This window comes from Artemia franciscana, unplaced genomic scaffold, assembly GCF_032884065.1.
Source record: "Artemia franciscana unplaced genomic scaffold, ASM3288406v1 Scaffold_1196, whole genome shotgun sequence".
NCBI classification, from domain to species: domain Eukaryota; kingdom Metazoa; phylum Arthropoda; class Branchiopoda; order Anostraca; family Artemiidae; genus Artemia; species Artemia franciscana.
The window spans coordinates 13,728-32,189 of record NW_027062759.1 but is presented as its reverse complement, the minus strand read 5'-3'; the positions used below and the strand labels follow the sequence as shown (position 1 = coordinate 32,189).

At 35.1% G+C, this 18,462-nt stretch overlaps 1 protein-coding gene across 6 annotated transcripts in view; it reads left to right on the top strand.

Moving 5' to 3' along the window:
* The window catches only part of LOC136042375 (uncharacterized), a 41,739-nt gene extending 24,506 nt beyond the window's left edge, over positions 1-17,233 (top strand). For all 6 annotated transcript variants that reach the window (XM_065727349.1, XM_065727351.1, XM_065727354.1 and 3 more), the window contains one exon: positions 15,618-17,233. In XM_065727349.1, the coding sequence (XP_065583421.1) occupies positions 16,107-16,847 (741 nt within the window). In that variant the 5' untranslated portion in view covers positions 15,618-16,106 and the 3' untranslated portion in view covers positions 16,848-17,233. The remainder of the gene's footprint in view (positions 1-15,617) is intronic.
* The last annotated feature ends 1,229 nt before the right edge of the window (positions 17,234-18,462 follow it).

The window sequence follows — 18,462 nt, the reverse complement described above, 5'->3', positions numbered from 1 at the left end:
ATCACCATTAATAAGAAACGAAAGCCAAAACTGGTTAACATGAGTATGGGTGACATCCCCCATACCTTCTCAAGAATCAAGTAATCAGAGTTGGCCGGGATGGGGTAGTTAAATGCTTGTTTTAGAAGTTCTGCTAGGTGGCCATAGCAGGAGGTTTAAACAGGATGTGGGGTTGAGGAATCGTTGGCCAATTTGTTCGTATTAGTTGCCAAAACGCTGTGATGAGCTTATGCAAGCATTTAAGTTTATAAGGTAGTATATTTGTTTCTATCAACTTTAGACAGCGCTCAGTGTTAAAACACGATAATAGTTAAGTATTGGGGGGCAGATGCCTCTTTGCCACCTGGATTGGCAAGGAAAGCCTCTTCCTACTACCAGTATTGGCGAGGAAGTCTGTTTCTCCACATTCGCTATTTGGAGATCTCTAATGAAACCAGAGTAATCTGTCAGTGCCCATAGAATATAGCAATGTGATCAAGCAGTCATAATCAACTCTAACGTGCTACGGATTTCTACGTGTCTTGCCCTTGCTGATTTCCAACAACTGGTAGGGTTCTGATAAGCCTAGTTCTTCCTCAGTACGAAAGTGCCACGTTAATTGCCCAAAGTGCCATGGGTTTTGAGCTCAACAATCTGGAAACTCTTCTTTCCCATCAGGAAACACCAAAAAGCAAGAAGAACAATAGGGATTTTTTTAGACAGTGGGAAACAAATTAGAATGAATATTTCGGCCCTATGTCCAAGGGATGTCCTCTGCAATACAAATAAGAAAAAACAACTTATAAGAGGATAAAATCAATAAAACTAAAATGAACAGTTTTTCAAAATGAACTTCGCTGAGGTAAGGATGCTGGGACTGTTTTGAAAAACTGTTCATCAATGAATTGCCTCGTTTCATAATAATTTATTTATCATTCCTGGTTGAACTTCGCTGAGGTAAGGATGCTGAGACTGTTTTGAAAAACTTGTCATTCTTCTTGTTTTTGGTGTTTGTGATGGAAAGGCAGTGTGGTTTTCGTCGTTATATATTCACATAAAACTCATAACAAGTACCGAAAAATAACTTCTTGTCACAAGACAAAATAAAAGTCATATTGAGTTTGAGCTGTAAGAACCAGCTAATCAAAACGCTCACAGGGTGCAAAGCGTAACCTCCAATGTTTGAGCTAATACCCCTTTTACCCCCTGCAAGAACCAGCTAATCAAAACGCTCACAGGGTCCCAAGCGTAATCTCCAATGTTTGAGCTAATACCCCTTTTACCCCTAATCGAATATCAGATAAACTGGTGTGCACAAATACATTTTTAACAAGGATGAGTCATCATTTAACTGTTTAGCTATTGTCTAACTAATTTATCTGTCTACAAGAAACAAGGGGATGTTGGCACAATGTGTTATTATTTATTTATTTTTTGGTTTGTTTTGACCAGGGCACTTCGCGTGGAAGGATTTGTTGTAGGCACTCCGAAAAGGGCTCATTTGACTGAAAATTTAATGGTCTAGTGCCTTTTTAATAGTCGAAAGTGATTGGAGGGCAACCAGCCACCCCCACACCCCTCATTTCCCTAAACACGTCCAATCAAACTTTGAGATAGCTATTTTGTTCTGTGTAATAGAAAGATCCAGATATTATGTATTTGGGGATGACACTCCCCCCCCCATAGCCCTCAGGGCAATTACATTAATCCTATAGAAATTTTTAGATAGTCATTAAATAAAAATAGTCCAAAGATTATATAACAAGGCTTTTGGAGTTGAAACCAACCCCAAGAGCCTGGGGGCATGGGTTGTAAGTTATGCCCTGGGGGTATTTAAAGTTCAGATACAAGGGGTGGTTGTATAAACTTTAGGGGAGGCTTATTTGAATAATCATTGGAAGTTCTATTTCCCTCGTGAGAGTCAAAAGTGATAGAGGGCAGCTACTCTCTTTCCTCCCCCGACTAACTTTCTTTTCACTAAACGTCTCTCATTGAAATTCTGAAATAACCATTTTGTTCAAAATAGTCCAAAGAACATATAAGAATGTTTCCAGGGTTTACACAAAACTCTCATGGTCTTGGGGCAAAAGTGATTTGAGAGTAACCATAACGCCCCTCCCCACGTCCATCATATCCCCAGCACATCCAATAACAATTTTTGAGCATTGTTGATTCCTTTCAGCATTGTTAAAGGGTCCGGAAATTGTGTCTTCACAGTTTCCAACCCTAGAGCCCTCAGGGACAGGGTTTGTTGCCCTGGAGACGTATAAGGTTTTTATACAATGGGTGGTAGTAGCGGTAATAATTTGATTGGTAATCACAAGTTCTAGTGCCATTTGATCAGAGGTCAGCTACCTGTCCCTCCCCACACGTCGTGTTTTCCCAAAATGCATCCAATAGAAATTTCGAGATAGCTATTTTATTCAAAATATCCCAAAGATCATATAACAAGGCTTTTGGGGTTGATACAAACCAACAGAGCCTGGGGGTAAAGCCTGTAAGGCTTGCCCCGGGAACATTTAAAGTTTATATGGAAGGGATGGTTGTATAGACTTTAATGTCGCCCATTTGGTTGAGTATTGGAAGCTCTAGTTTCCTTTTCAGAGTCAGAGGTCATGCAGGTTACCTTGCCTCCCCCTGACTACCCCTCTTTTTACTAAATGTGTCTGATTGAGATTATGAGACAGCCTTTTGTGTTCAAAATAGTCCAAAAACATATAACAATGCCTTCCCAGGGTCCTGGAGCAAGGGTTGTACAGGGGCGGATCTAGAGAAATATATTGAGGGGGGGGGGCACTGGACCAAGGGTGCCAATATGATTCGAGTATAATGATAGGAGAGGTGTAGATAATGCTTTCGTCAGACGAGTTCGTTTGTGTGATTCTGGTTGGAACTGATGTAAAATGACCTAGAACCCTCTTTGAAAGCTAATAATATTTTCCTATAGCAGTAAAATGCGTATTAACAACAGACGCGAGCAGATTTTTTGATGAATAAATTACTATGGCTTCAGTGAGACTTTTTGAATGAGTAGACCAGACTATTTTTTTTTCTTTAGAGTTGGATAAGAAACAAAAAATCAATTATTGTGGAAAATAAAATTTATTATAACTGCCAAACAATTTTTGACAACCAGGAGACACTTACACTCTTTTATTTATCTAAATAGTAAGAGTAGAAGTAGACTTCTACTAAGAGTACTAGTAGCTGAGAAAGTTTCAAATTAAATCTCCCTGCCGTTCTCGATATATTGCTGAGGTTCTTATTGGCACTCATACTTACAGTGCCTTCTGATATGGTCATTATCTATTTCCCCCTATAATTTTCGGGTAATAATAAACAAAATATGTGGTTAATATCGGGGTGGTCAATGACGAAAGGGAGGGAGCTAAGGGCAATAAAAAAAAACAATTCAATAGTCTTCCAAGTTGTCTTGCAGGGACGATAGAGCTTGAGGAAACTGATGCTTGTGAATAAGCCAGCCTACAATGACCTTATCAATCTGGGCAGTTTCTAACTTCAACATTATGTTCGGATAACATAGACGACATTCCACTATGACTTCGTCCTAACAAGATAGTATTCTACCCTGCATCTTACTAATGACAGGCAACTGAATAAGATAGTGCATGTGAATTAGCTCTCCCAAATCCCACTCGGCAAAATCAAATGTCCAAATCATTTTCCAAAACCCCTTTTATAATGTGTCTCCCCTCCCGTGACCCATCTTTATCATACCCCTATCAATGACTCCCAGAAACCGTACCCTAAATCGATGGGCTCTTAAGAAAGAGAATAAAAATTCTACCAAAAAAAAGAAAAAAAGAAAACACAATCTGAAGATGAAAATCTAGCAAGTAATTTTAATTATATGAATAATTTTTCCTGAAAACGAGATTTGTCTTGTAATTTTATGACGAAATGATTCGTAAATTGATCGTGCAAGCAGTTTCATGTCTGTCTGAATCTCTCGCAGATTAAGAGCAAAATCTTAAGTAAGGGGAAGACTGGACCAAGGACGCCAATGTGACTCGAGGTGGGCACCAAATTAAAAGTTTTATTTAAAAAAAGATTAAAAAATAAAAAAGAACAAAATAAGGGGGCCAAAAATATCTTGGGTAAGGATCAAGCCCCCCCTCCCCCGACCCCATGGATCTGTTCCTGGCCCAAATTGCTTTTAACTGTTTTGTTCGTCTAATTTCAACCAAATTAGCTATATAGTTAAAGTAAATAGATAGACAGATTTATCACATGAAAGCCCTATTGGGCCATTCGCTTTTTCATTAGTCACAAAACTAAAATTAGGAATTTTTTTGAGTGGGGAGTAGACAGGGACAGTTCAAAAAAATTACTCCTTAACATAAATTAATGTTGTAAGGCGCCTTGTCATATCCCCATCATTGAAGCCCAGACACCATCCCCTAAATCGACAGGGTCACAGGAAACAGAATAAAACAAATCTACCATAAAAAGAAAAAAAGAAAACACATTCTGAAGATGAAGATCTAGCAAGAAAATTAAATAATATGATAAATTTTTCATGAAAACGAGGTTTATCTTAAAATTTTATGAGAAATGGTTCGTAAACGGATGGTGCGAGCAGTTTCATGTCTGAATCTCTAACAGATCAAGAGCAAAATCTTGGGTAAGGAAGCTGCTGAACCAAGGGCGCCAATTTGACTCGAGGTGGGCACCAAATTTAAAAGTTTATTTTAAAAAAAGACTAAAAAAAGAAAAGAAAAAAAAGGAATAAGTGTGCCAGAAGTGTCTTTGGAGGAGGGTCGCCCCCCTCCAAACCTCATGTATCTGTCCCAGGCCTAAATTGCTTTTAATTCTTTCATTCCTCTGATTTCAACCAAATTATCTATATAGTTAAAATAAATAGATAGATAGATGTATTCACACAAAAGCCCTGTTGGGCCATTTGCTATTTAATTTGTCACAAAACTAAAATTAATGATTTTTGAGGGATGAGGGGGGTTTATTATTAGTCAAAACCTACCTTCCGATTTCCGGGTATTTTCGGATATTTTACCGATATATCAGGAAATATCCTTCGACCCCCTTGCACATTCGGCCATCAGTTTTCGTTTCTTATCCATTCTATGCTCGTGTCCAGATTTTTGTTATTATCCATTTTGAACTTTTAGCTACAAGGGTAATTTTCAATATGTCATTGTGAATAGACAAATTGCTATAACTGTATTACCATGATTATGAAACGTGTTGGTTGAAGATACCAGTTTTATCTTCAACAGGCGTTTCTATTTTCATGAAATCGGGGAAAGTTCCATGATCGTAGAAAATTTTCTGCAGCAATCAAAGATTTTTATGCCAATTTTGCAGATATATACTGAACTGGCTGAAGAAAAATAATTTTTGTTCAGTTTAAGTTTCAACTTTGCTCTTTACATTCATAGGAAAGCTTTGCTTTTTGTTCCTAATTGGGTAAACCACCTATAAATAATTGATCAAATTGACTAGTATACATTTATAAGGAGTAAAAAAGAAAAGAAGAAGAACGGAATGCGAATTAGGGCACCAGAAAGATCGGGGGGGGGGGGCAGGGGGGCCTAATGCCCCCTAGATCCGTCCCTGGGGTTATACGTAATTCCCTGGTTAGATACAAGGCTTTTATGGAATGGTTGGTCGTACTAACTTCAGATAGGGATTATTTGATTTGAAGTTGTGAACTGCCCTTTTAAAAGTCAAAAGTAATTTCAGAGCAACCATAACACCCCTCCCCACGTGCATCATTCCCCCAAATACATCCAATTAAAATTTTGAGAAAGTAATTTTGTTCAGTATAATTGAAGGGTCGTGAAATTATATCTTTGAGAATGACAACCCCCTACAGTCCCCAGGGTAGTGTTGTAAAATATTACCTGAGGGTGTATAAGGTTCTTATAGAAAAGTTAATCGTATATACTTTGGAGGGAGCTCAGTGGATCGGAAATTATAAGCTCTAGTGCCTATTTTAAGAGTCAAAGTTAACAGTAATCAGATACCCCCTCCGCCAACACGTCGTGTTCTCCCAAAATGCATCCAATACAAATTTTGAGATAACCTTTTTATTCAAAACAGCTCATCGATCATATAACAGCGCCTTGGGTGTTGATACAAACCACCAGAGCCTGGAGGCAAGGGTTGTAAATTTTGCCCGGGGGCATTTAAGGTTTTATAGAAAGGGTAGTCGTATAAACTTCGAAAGGGGCTCATTGGATCGGAAATAAGAAGTTCTAGTGCCATTTTTGAGAGCCAAAGTGATCGGAAGGCAGCTACCCCCCCCCCCTCTGAAAACGTAATATTTTCTTGATATTAATCTAATTTGGCGGAAAATTGGAAGCTCTAGTTTTCTTTTAAGAGTTAAAGTGGTGGAGAGCAACTGGAGTTTTATAAATTATGAGTAAGTGTTGGATTCTGTTGATGGAAGAGCTTTATCAAAGGTCTTTTCCTTGTATGGTATACCAGACAAATACATTAAAGTGATTAGTGCTATGTACGAGAAAAACGCTGCTGCGGTTAAGGTAGGAAATGAGGTTAGCTGCTGGTTTTGTGTTAAATCAGTAGTTAAGCAGGGTTGTGTTCTATCCCCCTTTGTATGGATCGTTTTGATGGACTTATTCTTAAGGAAAACAATTGGGAGGCGTTTGACAACTAAGGCACTTCTCAATTAATGACGTAAAAGTGAAAATTTTGTCGTCACTTTAGTGAAAGTGTCGACCAAGTGAAAGTTTGGAGAATATTTGATGAAAGTTTGGAAATTGGGAGTTAATGGTAGAAACAGATCAAGAAGGAGATTGCCAAGAATGTAGAAAAACAATAAAAGATCCAACAAAACCTTACTAGGTAATTCCAGAGAGCGATATTTAATCAAAAGTAATTTTTAGGCCATCAATTGATCAGAATAATTCTTCTAATGATCGACTGCGAGAAAATGAGAAGGATCAAACATTAAATCCTAAACGGAAAAAACATACAACCTCTGTGATTAAGAAGGTAGGTGAACCGCCCAATAAAACAAAATAAGAAGTTAAGCAACCTTGTCTAAAAAACGAAAAACAGGATATTCTAGTTCGAAATGTTCATAATCCGGTAAAATGTGATGCGTAAATGGCCATACCGCCTAATATTGAAATAACACGCGTGAAATCGATTTTTCGGATCCTTAAAAAAAATACAAACTTCACAACACATACAACCAATATGCAGCGCCGACAATTACGGACCAAGATGAAGCACTAAGTGTCCAGAGAAAACTGAAAACAAATTTATCGTACGCGCTTTTCTTCATAAATTCCGATAGATATAAGCGCAATATGAGAAATAGAATGTTTGGATTCAATTCCTATTTGTTCAATGGGAAAAATGAAAGTAAAAATGAAGAGACTTAAAACAGAGAAAAAAAAATACTAAGTAAATTTACAATTTAAGGGGTTCAATTTTCATTAAGCAACGGGTTATTTAATATTGCTACTACTACTACGACTAACAACTCACTGCAGTACAAACCGCACGAGGCCTAAACAGCTACTCACGCTCCTCCTCTATTCCAATCTATTCAAAGCCTCCCTCTTTACACTCTCTACGGAAGTTCCCATTTACTTCAAATCTTTCTTTATGACATCCTCCAACTCCAGACGAGGACTACTTGCTATCCATTTAGTACTAGAATGTTGTCCGAAAAGGACAATCTTTGGCAACCTGTTATCCTTCATCCGCAGAACGTGCCCTAGCCATCTCAGCCTTTCTTTCATTATAGCCCTAGGAAGCGGGAATGAACCTTTTTCGTACAATCTAATGTTCGAAAGACGGTTTATCAGCCGGGTAACCAGAATAGTCCGTTGGCAATTTCTCTTGAAAACATCTAGTAAATCCTTATCCGCTTTTTGGATCACCCAGGCTTCAGAGCCATATTTGACCACTGTCATCACTATACCTTCCAATAGCATAATCCTGGTTAGCAGACTTATCTTCATATTATTCCAAACTTTTTTTTAACTATGAAAAAACACCCTGAGCCTTGGCTAGTCTACTTTTGACATCTTCACTGCTCCCTCTGTCTTTACTAATAATGCTGCCAAGTTAAGTGAAGCTGCCCACTTGATCAATCTCTTCGTTACCCAGCGTCACCTTTTCATCTTGACTTATTCCTAGCCTTAGTGACGTAGTCTTCTTAACATTAGTTTTCAAACCTATTTTTGCACCCTGAACTCGCGAAACCTCTAAAAAGTCATTCATTTTGCTCACACTTTCATCTAGGATGTGTATATCATCGTAATCCAAGTCCAGGGGAATTTTTCCTCCCCGTTTGATTCCGTGGTCTCCCATTGCCTTCCCTTTGTTCTTGTCTTTCCTCCTCAGTTTTTTCTTCTACTTTTTTATGCAAGGTAAGGCATTGTATACATTTCCCGCTCTAGAGTTTCATTTATTTAGTAAATGATTCCTGCCAACAACTTCCAGTTGCACTATGTTAATATAACTATGTACCTCTTCGTAGGTTTATTTCTCTTTTAAGACAATAATAATATTTATTTTCAAAAGGCTATCACAAGCTCTAATAAAGCCGAATTCGCTTCATATGTCTAAAAAGAATAAGCAAAACAAAGGAACAACTAATACAGCAGAATTAAAGTAGAAGAAACACCAATCAAGCATAAAATGGTCAAAACTTTTTAATGCAAATGAAAAAGAAAAAAGGTCCAAGTACAAGAAACAAAATGAACTTTATGCGATTAATGGCAGAAACAAAAACAGAAAGTGTGGTGGATAAAACAAAATCACAGACTAGAAGAAAAACATTGCCGAATTTGCATTCTAAGTCAAATACTGTAAAATGACAAAAACAAACACTTAAAATCAACTCAAATTAGTTGTTAAAATAAAATATTTACAACTAATGAAAGGATTGTGCCGAAGCCTTGGTAAAAAAAATAAAGGGGGAGGGGTATTGATTTAAAATTTCAACTATGTGAGGGATGAACGTTCCTCTATATCCTTCAGTGGAAACTCTTATTGGGACAAGAAGGGGGATTATTCTTGAAAAAAAACCTGGGGGCGAGTACGGGGGGGGGGTTAATGATCACTAGGGAAAAGAGAAGTAGTACGAGGGTTATGCAGGGCATTGTGGGCAAATGCAAGGGAATTTGTGCTCTCCTTTATTTAAGGGTGACTAGATTTGCTCTCCAAAGAAGAGAAATGTAAGGCACTTTACCTTCATTGAAGGTAATTCTTAGGCACCTTTTTTGAACTGACTCTATTCTGACCGACAATTCATTTGAGATGCCAGGATGTCAAACAGGACAAGCGTATTTGAGGGTATCAGCGCCCCCGTAAGCGCTGCGGAAGCGATATCTTCCTCCTGAGTGTGTTCTTAATTCAGATCTAATTCATTCTTTAGATGTTGAATAGGTTCTACTGGCTTACTCTTTGATGCTCTAACCCACTTATTCTTTCGTAGCAGACTCAAATTTATAATTATTTTCTTACAGTGTTATTCAACTCTTTCCAGGACACCCTCATAGGTTTGTTTAATTTTCCAATTGTCCTCATTTTTATTTCTAAAAGCGGCGTGTTCTGTACCAATAGCCGAGTTATATTGATTAGCTAATTTTCCAAAAAATTCTTTATCGCTATCTTTCTGACAGTTTGCCTCGATCCTATGTAGAAATTCGTCGTTAATCATTATCTTGGAACGAGGGCCTGTGCCCAAACTATTACTCCATAAATAAACCGGTATCTTACAATCCATACATCGAACTTTTTCTTCTTAATTAACATTATCACTCTTAAATTTTATCTATGAAATAACCAGTATACTAAAATTAATTAGCGAATATCAGTATATTTTGCTACAAACAAATCTTTGACCAGTGGAATATATATATATATATATATATATATATATATATATATATATATATATATATATATATATCTATATATATAAAAATAAGTTGTCTGTCTGTCTGTGGATGGATCAGGTGACGTCACCTGAAAAAACTGGATCAGGTGACGTCAAAACTGAAAAAACTAAAAAAAGGCAAAAACTACAAAAAAAACTAAAAACTAATAAAAAAAATAAAAAAGCTAAAAAACTAAAAAAACTAAAAAAAGGCAAAAACTACAAAAAAAACTAAAAACTAATAAAAAAGCTAAAAAACTAAAAAAACTAAAAAAAGGCAAAAACTACAAAAAAAACTAAAAACTAATAAAAAAAATAAAAAAGCTAAAAAACTAAAAAAACTAAAAAAACTAAAAAAAGGTAAAAAACTAAAAAAACTGAAAACTAAAAAAAACTAAAAAAAAAGGAAAAAAACTGAAAAATAAGCTAAAATAAAGGTAAAAACCAATAAAAAACAAAAAAAAAAACTGAAAAAACTAAAAAAAGGCAAAAAACTACAAAAAAAACTAAAAACTAATAAAAAAAAGTAAAAAAGCTAAAAAACTAAAAAAACTAAAAAAACTAAAAAAAGGTAAAAAACTAAAAAAAATAAAAAATAAAAAAAAACTAAAAAAAGGAAAAAAACTGAAAAATAAGCTAAAATAAAGGTAAAAACCAATAAAAAACTAAAAAGAAAAAAAGGAAAAAACTAAAAAAAAATTTCATCTAAAAAACTAAAAAAAACTAAAAAAGGTAAAAACTAAAAGAACTAAAAAAGAAAAAAATAAATGACGACACTCAAAGAGAAAGCGACCAGGACAAAAGGAATGTTCGATTAGCAATCAACAAAGCACCGGGACACAGGGAGTATAAATGACGACCAGGACATAAGTAAAAAAAAAAAAACTATCTATATATATAAAAATAAGTTGTCTGTGGATCTGTGGATCGTGGATCAGGTGACGTCACCTGAAAAAACTGGATCAGGTGACGTCAAAACTGAAAAAACTAAAAAAAGACAAAAACTACAAAAAAAACTAAAAACTAATAAAAAAAATAAAAAAGCTAAAAAACTAAAAAAACTAAAAAAAGGCAAAAACTACAAAAAAAACTAAAAACTAATAAAAAAGCTAAAAACTAAAAAAACTAAAAAAAAGGCAAAAACTACAAAAAAAACTAAAAACTAATAAAAAAAATAAAAAAGCTAAAAAACTAAAAAAACTAAAAAAACTAAAAAAAGGTAAAAAACTAAAAAAACTAAAAACTAAAAAAAACTAAAAAAAAGGAAAAAACTGAAAAATAAGCTAAAATAAAGGTAAAAACCAATAAAAAACTAAAAAAAAAACTGAAAAAACTAAAAAAAGGCAAAAAACTACAAAAAAACTAAAAACTAATAAAAAAAGTAAAAAAAAGCTAAAAAACTAAAAAAACTAAAAAAACTAAAAAAACTAAAAAAGGTAAAAAACTAAAAAAAAATAAAAAATTAAAAAAAAACTAAAAAAAAGGAAAAAACTGAAAAATAAGCTAACATAAAGGTAAAAACCAATAAAAAACTAAAAAGAAAAAAAGGAAAAAACTAAAAAAAATTTTCATCTAAAAAACTAAAAAAAACTAAAAAAGGTAAAACTAAAAGAACTAAAAAAGAAAAAAATAAATGACGACACTCAAAGAGAAAGCGACCAGGACAAAAGGAATGTTCGATTAGCAATCAACAAAGCACCGGGACACAGGGAGTATAAATGACGACCAGGACATAAGTAAAAAAAAAATTAACAAAACTAAAAAGAAGGTAAAAACTACAAAAAAACTAAAAAGAAAAAAAAACTAAAAACTAATAAAAAAACTAAAAAATCTAAAAATCTAAATAAACTAAAAAAGAAAAAAAAGGAAAAAAATAAAGGAGAAAAACAAAACTAAAAAACGAATGTATATACAGACCGGTACACCGGGATACAAATGACGACCGGGACACAGGGAATATAAATGACGACCGGGACACAGGGACACAACTACAACGGGGACACCGGGGGAAACAGGGGGATATAAATGACGACCGGGACAAAAAAACTAAAAAGAAAAAAAAACTAAAAACTAATAAAAAAACTAAAAAATCTAAAAATCTAAATAAGCTAAAAAAGAAAAAAAAAGGAAAAAAATAAAGGAGAAAAACAAAACTAAAAAACGAATGTATATACAGACCGGGACACCGGGATACAAATGACGACCGGGACACAGGGAATATAAATGACGACCGGGACACAGGGACACAACTACAACGGGGACACCGGGGGAAACAGGGGGATGTAAATGACGACCGGGACACCGGGACAGGGAATGGTCGATTAGCAATCACCATCAACAAAGCTCAAGGGCAATCATTAGAATCATGAGGTATAGATCTGAATACAGATTGTTTTCCCATGGACCATTATATGTTGCATGTTCAAGAGTCGGTAAACCTGACAATCTATTTATATGCAAAGACAATGGGACAGCAAAGAATGTTGTATATTCGCAAGTTTTACGTAGTTAAAACCATATATATATATATATATATATATATATATATATATATATATATATATATATATATATATATATATATATATATATATATATCTATCTATATTCACAGGTGGGACATAGGGACACAACTACAATGGCACGTAACTATTATGGCGCGTAACGACTTACGCGCGCGGGGGGGCTTGGGGGGGGTGCGAAGCGCCCCCACCAACTAGGTGTTGGGGTGGCGCGAAGCGCCACCCCAACAGCTAGTATATATATATATATATATATACGAAAAGCAAAGTAACAGGGGATGGACGAGAAAGTAAACTGAACAAACACGCGAATATTCTGCTAATGGATTAGCGGGACTTGAAATTTTCTTAGCATTATAAGGGGGCGGTGCAATTAAATATTGATGTTATAAGGGCGAATCTAAAAATATATCTGGAATGGCTAAGGGAACTAAGGTAAAACTTTCTAGGAATGTTGGGGGTTTGTTGAATAAAACAAAACGCCCTATATGGATACAGGTTGTAATTTGGGCGTATTAGTAGTATCTCAGGAATGGCTGAAAGCATGAAATTGAACCTTTTGGAGCTTCTAAATTTCTTCTGCTACTTCTACCACTACTACTACTATAGCTACTATTTGTGCTACTACCAAGACTGCTTATGCTACCACACTATTTACAACTGTTACTGCCTGTCTTTATGTCTAATTGTGACTGTGACTAATCATGACTCCAACCACTTTTGACTCCAACCACTTTGGCTCTATTTTTGGTGACTTGGAACTACGATTGTTACTGCATATTTCGTTGACTGCGTTAACTACTTGCATCTGTAGATACAAACGACTGTGACTGGAATTGATTTCGATTGTGACTGCGAATACTTGACATAATGTCTTTAACTTTGTGCTACTGTGACTTCTAATGCAACTAATTGGAACTGCACCTGCGGCTGCATACGACTGTGACTGCTACTATTACTGCTACAATTATGGCTACTATTATTATTGTGCTCCTAGTCCTGCTATTGCTACTATAACCACTACTATGTACTAGGTGCATTAAAGGTTGTCAAAAGTATGTATCTAGAATATCTAGGAAAGGTTAAAGGAATTAAGTTGGAACTTTCAGGGTATGGGGAGGAGGGTAGTTGCTTAGTGTTTTACTGTACGCATGGTTGTAACATGATTTGTGTTAAATTCCATTGGCTCTATAGAACCCCATACATTATACATTATACTGGTTTTCACCTCTTAAATCAATTCTAATCGTTATTGAACAACTATTATTACAAATTGGTGAAAACCTTTGTCCAGCATATAGATAGCTGCCTAAGCTAAAATCTGTATTCTAAAATAGAAAAACCGAAAAATTATAATTTTTATCTTTTTATGCAATGACAAAGACTAAATCACTTAAAAATGAACAGAAATTAACTTTTAAAAGCTTTTTAGACAAATTAAGTTTATAAGAAAAAAAAAGAGCTTCATTAAATCAAAGATGAACAGAAACAAAGTCAAAATTTTTCAAGCGTAAAACTATCATAGATAAATGAAACCTAAAAGGATGAGAAATTACAATATCAGACTAAAAACCATCAGAAACTACCACACCGAGGAGTATAGCTAACGCTGCTCTGCCTTCTAAAGACCAGACTAAAGTTTGTACCTTACTGAAAACAGAACGCATATTAAACAATTTCTGTTTTATAACTTAAATAAATCCAAAATTACTTACATTTCAGCAGTGAATTGCAGTATATGTTAAACTATCAAACCAGATTCCTTTATTCTTTTCAGCAATAAGCTGATGATTAATATCAGTTAATCTGATCCCGAGTTTATGATTAACCTCACAGTCAAGGGGGGCTAACGTCGCTGTGTCTTCTAAGGACCAGAGGGTAATTTTCACTTTATTGAAAAATGTTTTTATTCTGAGCAATGAGTTTTTATTTCTCATAATATTGAAAAAAGAAGAAGAAATCGTAACCAAGATTATTGAAAAGAATAAAGGGCAGCACCTATATAAAGGAATAAGGGTCAAGTGTAATAATCGTTTGAATACTTAGAACCAATAAATATAATCAATAATGTTTATTATTCCTTTATATAGGTGCATATATTCTCTATAGGATGTTTAATAAAGTTATTTACTGTTTAATAAAGTAGAATTGAAAGAAAGAGTAAAACTTTAGCGTAAAGGGCGGGACGTTGAGGGAGGAACAGCCCCTTTCATACACGGAGTAATTTCTGTTCGTTTTAAGTTTTAATATCGCTCCTTACTTTCAGCTAAAAAAACTTGTTTTTTTAAAATTTAATTTCTAATAGAATCCATCACACACCCTACATAAAAAAACGTTCTTTTCTAGTTGTAAAATATGTTTTTCAATAATTTCCAATTTTGTTTTTTATGGCCCTTCTCCGAGGTTCTGTAGGGGCAATGCCATCCCTGGAGGTATATGCATTAATATTTTTGACATATTTAGACAAAATGAGACTAATGGAAATAACTAATTATTAACAAACTGCCGATTGACGGGAAAATGTTTTGAAATGACCGATGTCATGATCCTTATATGCTTATTTCATTTTCTCGCTTCCATTTTATAGGGTAAATATTAAATATCAGAATGAAGCGCCAAACATTAACTATTATTATAGTAAGATTATGGACAGAGCCATTTCTTAGGAAGAAAGCGGATAATTTTATAATTCTTTTTTAAAGAGATGGGCACTGGGAATATAAAAAAATAGTTTTGTCTCTATTCTGCGTTTTATTTTCTACTTTTTAATACTTTAGAAGTGACTGAAATTTCTTAAATACTTTTAAATTTAAAATGTGATCTTTACTTTACATGTGGGGTAAACTTTTCAAGAAGGGAATTACCGGGGAGGATTTTTTGCGTGGGGGAGGGGATGATTTTTGTAGAGCCAAACATAAAAAGTTTTAATACCCCCCCCCCCACCCAACAAAAATTAAAATAAGAGACAAACTTTATAAAAACAATGAAAAAATCTCTGAGAGTAATATATTTTTTTTTTCATTATTCTTTGCCGAGCGGAAAACTCTTCAGGCCAATAAAACCTCTTATTACACACACACTTCAGAGATTGAATAGGTAGTCACTGATTTCTTTTGTGTCGTAGAAGGATAATACAAAAAACATTATTTTATTGTTCGGTAACATGAGATAGATCCTAATTGTTTTTTTTTATTTAGTCTCTTACTTTTTAGAAAATCAACTGCAGAAAATCAATCAGTTGCAAACGTACAGCGAATTGGCAAACGGAAAGCGCTCGAGTACAGAAAGAAAAAGGGAAGTTTTAAAATTTCAGACTCCACTTTCTTAGATGTCAGAGATAAAGTAATTAAGTACATCCTACCTACTAACACATGGCACCCAGAGGTTATATTAGTTCAAGAGGTCTTCAATGGGAATTTACTTGAAGCTTTTCACTTATGTCAAGCCAGTTTGTTTGAAACTTCAAATTCGCGAGAAAAATTTTCACGGTACAAATGCCAAGGCTTGTAGGAATATTATTGAGAATGGCTTCCGACAACACTTCAATGATGGCCAACAGCAAAGATTTGGCTGTGGTATTTACTTTGCCAGTGATTCTAGCAAGAGTGCCCAACAAATCTATACAAAAAGATCGAATATACTTATATTATGCGACGTTCTGCTTGGAAAAGAAATGAAGGGTTTCCACTCTTCAATATACAATGAATTATTATACTATTAGAAGCTTAGGTTATGACTCATTGTTTGCTCCTGCTGATACAAAAAGTGCTGGTGGAGTTTTATTTGATGAATTTGTCATCTACGACCCACGTCAAGCATATCCTAGATATGTCATCAACTACAAAGTTACAGAAATCGGAGTTCCCACTGGAAGTGTGATATCAACTAAATTTCATAAACATGAAATTCTTCGCAGTAGATCCTTTGATACATCAAATGAACTGGACTACCACTTTCGCCTTGCCGAAGCAGAGTTTAGACGCTTTTGCAAAAATAGAGATGTCGTGAAAATAACTTATGTTATAAATCCAGTATTAGAATCGCAGTTCCTGGAAACCTCAAAAAAATTTGCTGCAAAATACGGAGCTCGTGCAGAAGAATCCAAGCCAATACTTGCATTTCATGGTACTCCAATTGAAAGAAATATTGAGTCAATCCTCAAGAATAATTTTCAACGCTGTTACAATAAGCGAACAGCTTATGGCCATGGACATTATTTTTCAGAGTTCTCTAAAACGGCTTTAGGCTATGCTGGACGTGTGAAGGCTTTGATACTTTGTAAAATATTAGTAGGAAGATCACAGGATGCTATGGGATACACAAAGCTGGCGAGAGGATACGACTCACTTCGTGTCGAGAAGGATGCTCTTGGAAGGGGGAAAATGATTATCATCGTAAACGAAAAACAGATATTACCTCAATACGTGGTGCACATAGATTAAACGCTGTGATAAGAAAAGCTTGTGAAAAAACGCGAGAACAAAAATAATTCAAGCATTACAAAAAAGGACCAGGAGTATTTTTTTATGCTTTTCTGAATGAAGGTTGCATATCTGTTTTTTTAGTCCAAATTTACTAGATGGATTGGAAATCTTCGGGGCCAATTTTTTTAATTTCGGATGATACCCTTATTTTGTGTTCCGTCATATTACTTTCTTCGTCCTGTCCGCAATTAATATTACTAAAACAATTATTATTTCGATGCTTGTTTAGTTTAAATTTTATGAAAATAACTCGTAGACGCTTTTCTCTCGATTGCTGTAGGTAAAAATCAGTAAAATCATCAGAGGACTGAAATACTTATATCCAAATTTTATAATAAAATTTTCGCCGCTTTCTTCTTTTGCTTTTTTTTATTTTAAAAAGGATGTTTTAAACTTACATGTCAAAATTCAGCTTTACCAAGTTATGTTTATATGTATTTTAAGCTGGTTTCTCATCCAAATCCTATTCTGCTTTGGTAGCCAGAATCCTGTCATTCGAGGATACATAAGGTTTACAAACGGTTGACTTGGTATTATGGTATTATGGTATTATGGTATTATGGCACTTGGTATTAACCAAGTGCCATAGACCTATAGCAATCGCAAATTCTGTCGGTCTGTCGGTCTGTCTGTCCCGGTTTTGCTACTTTAGGCACTTCCAGGTATGCTAGGACGATGAAATCTGGCAGGCATATCAGGGACCGGACCAAATTAAATTAGAAATAGTCGTTTTCGCGATTTGACCATCTGGGGGGGAGGAGGTCGATTAATTCGGAAAAAATAGAAAAAGTGAAGTATTTTTAACTTACGAACGGGTGATGGGATCTTAATAAAATTTGATGTTTGGAAAGGATATCGTGTCTTAGAGCTCTTATTTTAAATACCGATCAGATCCGCTGAAATTGGGGGAGTTGGGGGGGGGGACCTAAGATCTTGGAAAACGCTTAGAATAGAGGGATCGGGATGAAACTTGGTGGTAAAATAAGCAAAAGTCCTTGATACGTGATTGACATAACCGGAACGGATCTGCTCTGTTTGGGGGAGTTGGGGGAGGGGTTAATTCTGAAAATTAGAAAAAATGAGGTATTTTTAACTTACAAAGGAGTGATTGGATTGTAATGAAATTTGAAGTTTGGAAGAATATCGTGTCTCAGAGCTCTTATTTTAAATGCTGACTGGATCCGGTGACATTTGGGGGAGTTGAGAGGGGGACCTTAAATCTAGGAAAACGCTTAGAGTGGAGGGATCGGGATGAATTTTGGTGGGAAAAATAAGCACAAGTCCTAGATACATGATTGACATAACCGGAGCGGATTCGCTCTCTTTGAAGGAGTTGGGGGGGGGGGGTTAATTCGGAAAAAATTAGAAAAAATGAGGTATTTTTAACTTATGAAGGAGTGATTGGATCTTAATGAAATTTGATTTTTGGAAGGATGTCTTGTCTCAGAGATCTTCTGTCACATTCCGACCAGATTTGGTGACATCGCGGGGAGTAGGGGGGGACCTAAAATCTTGGAAAACGCTTGGAGTGGAGGGATCGGGATGAAACTTGGTGGTAAGAATAATCATACGT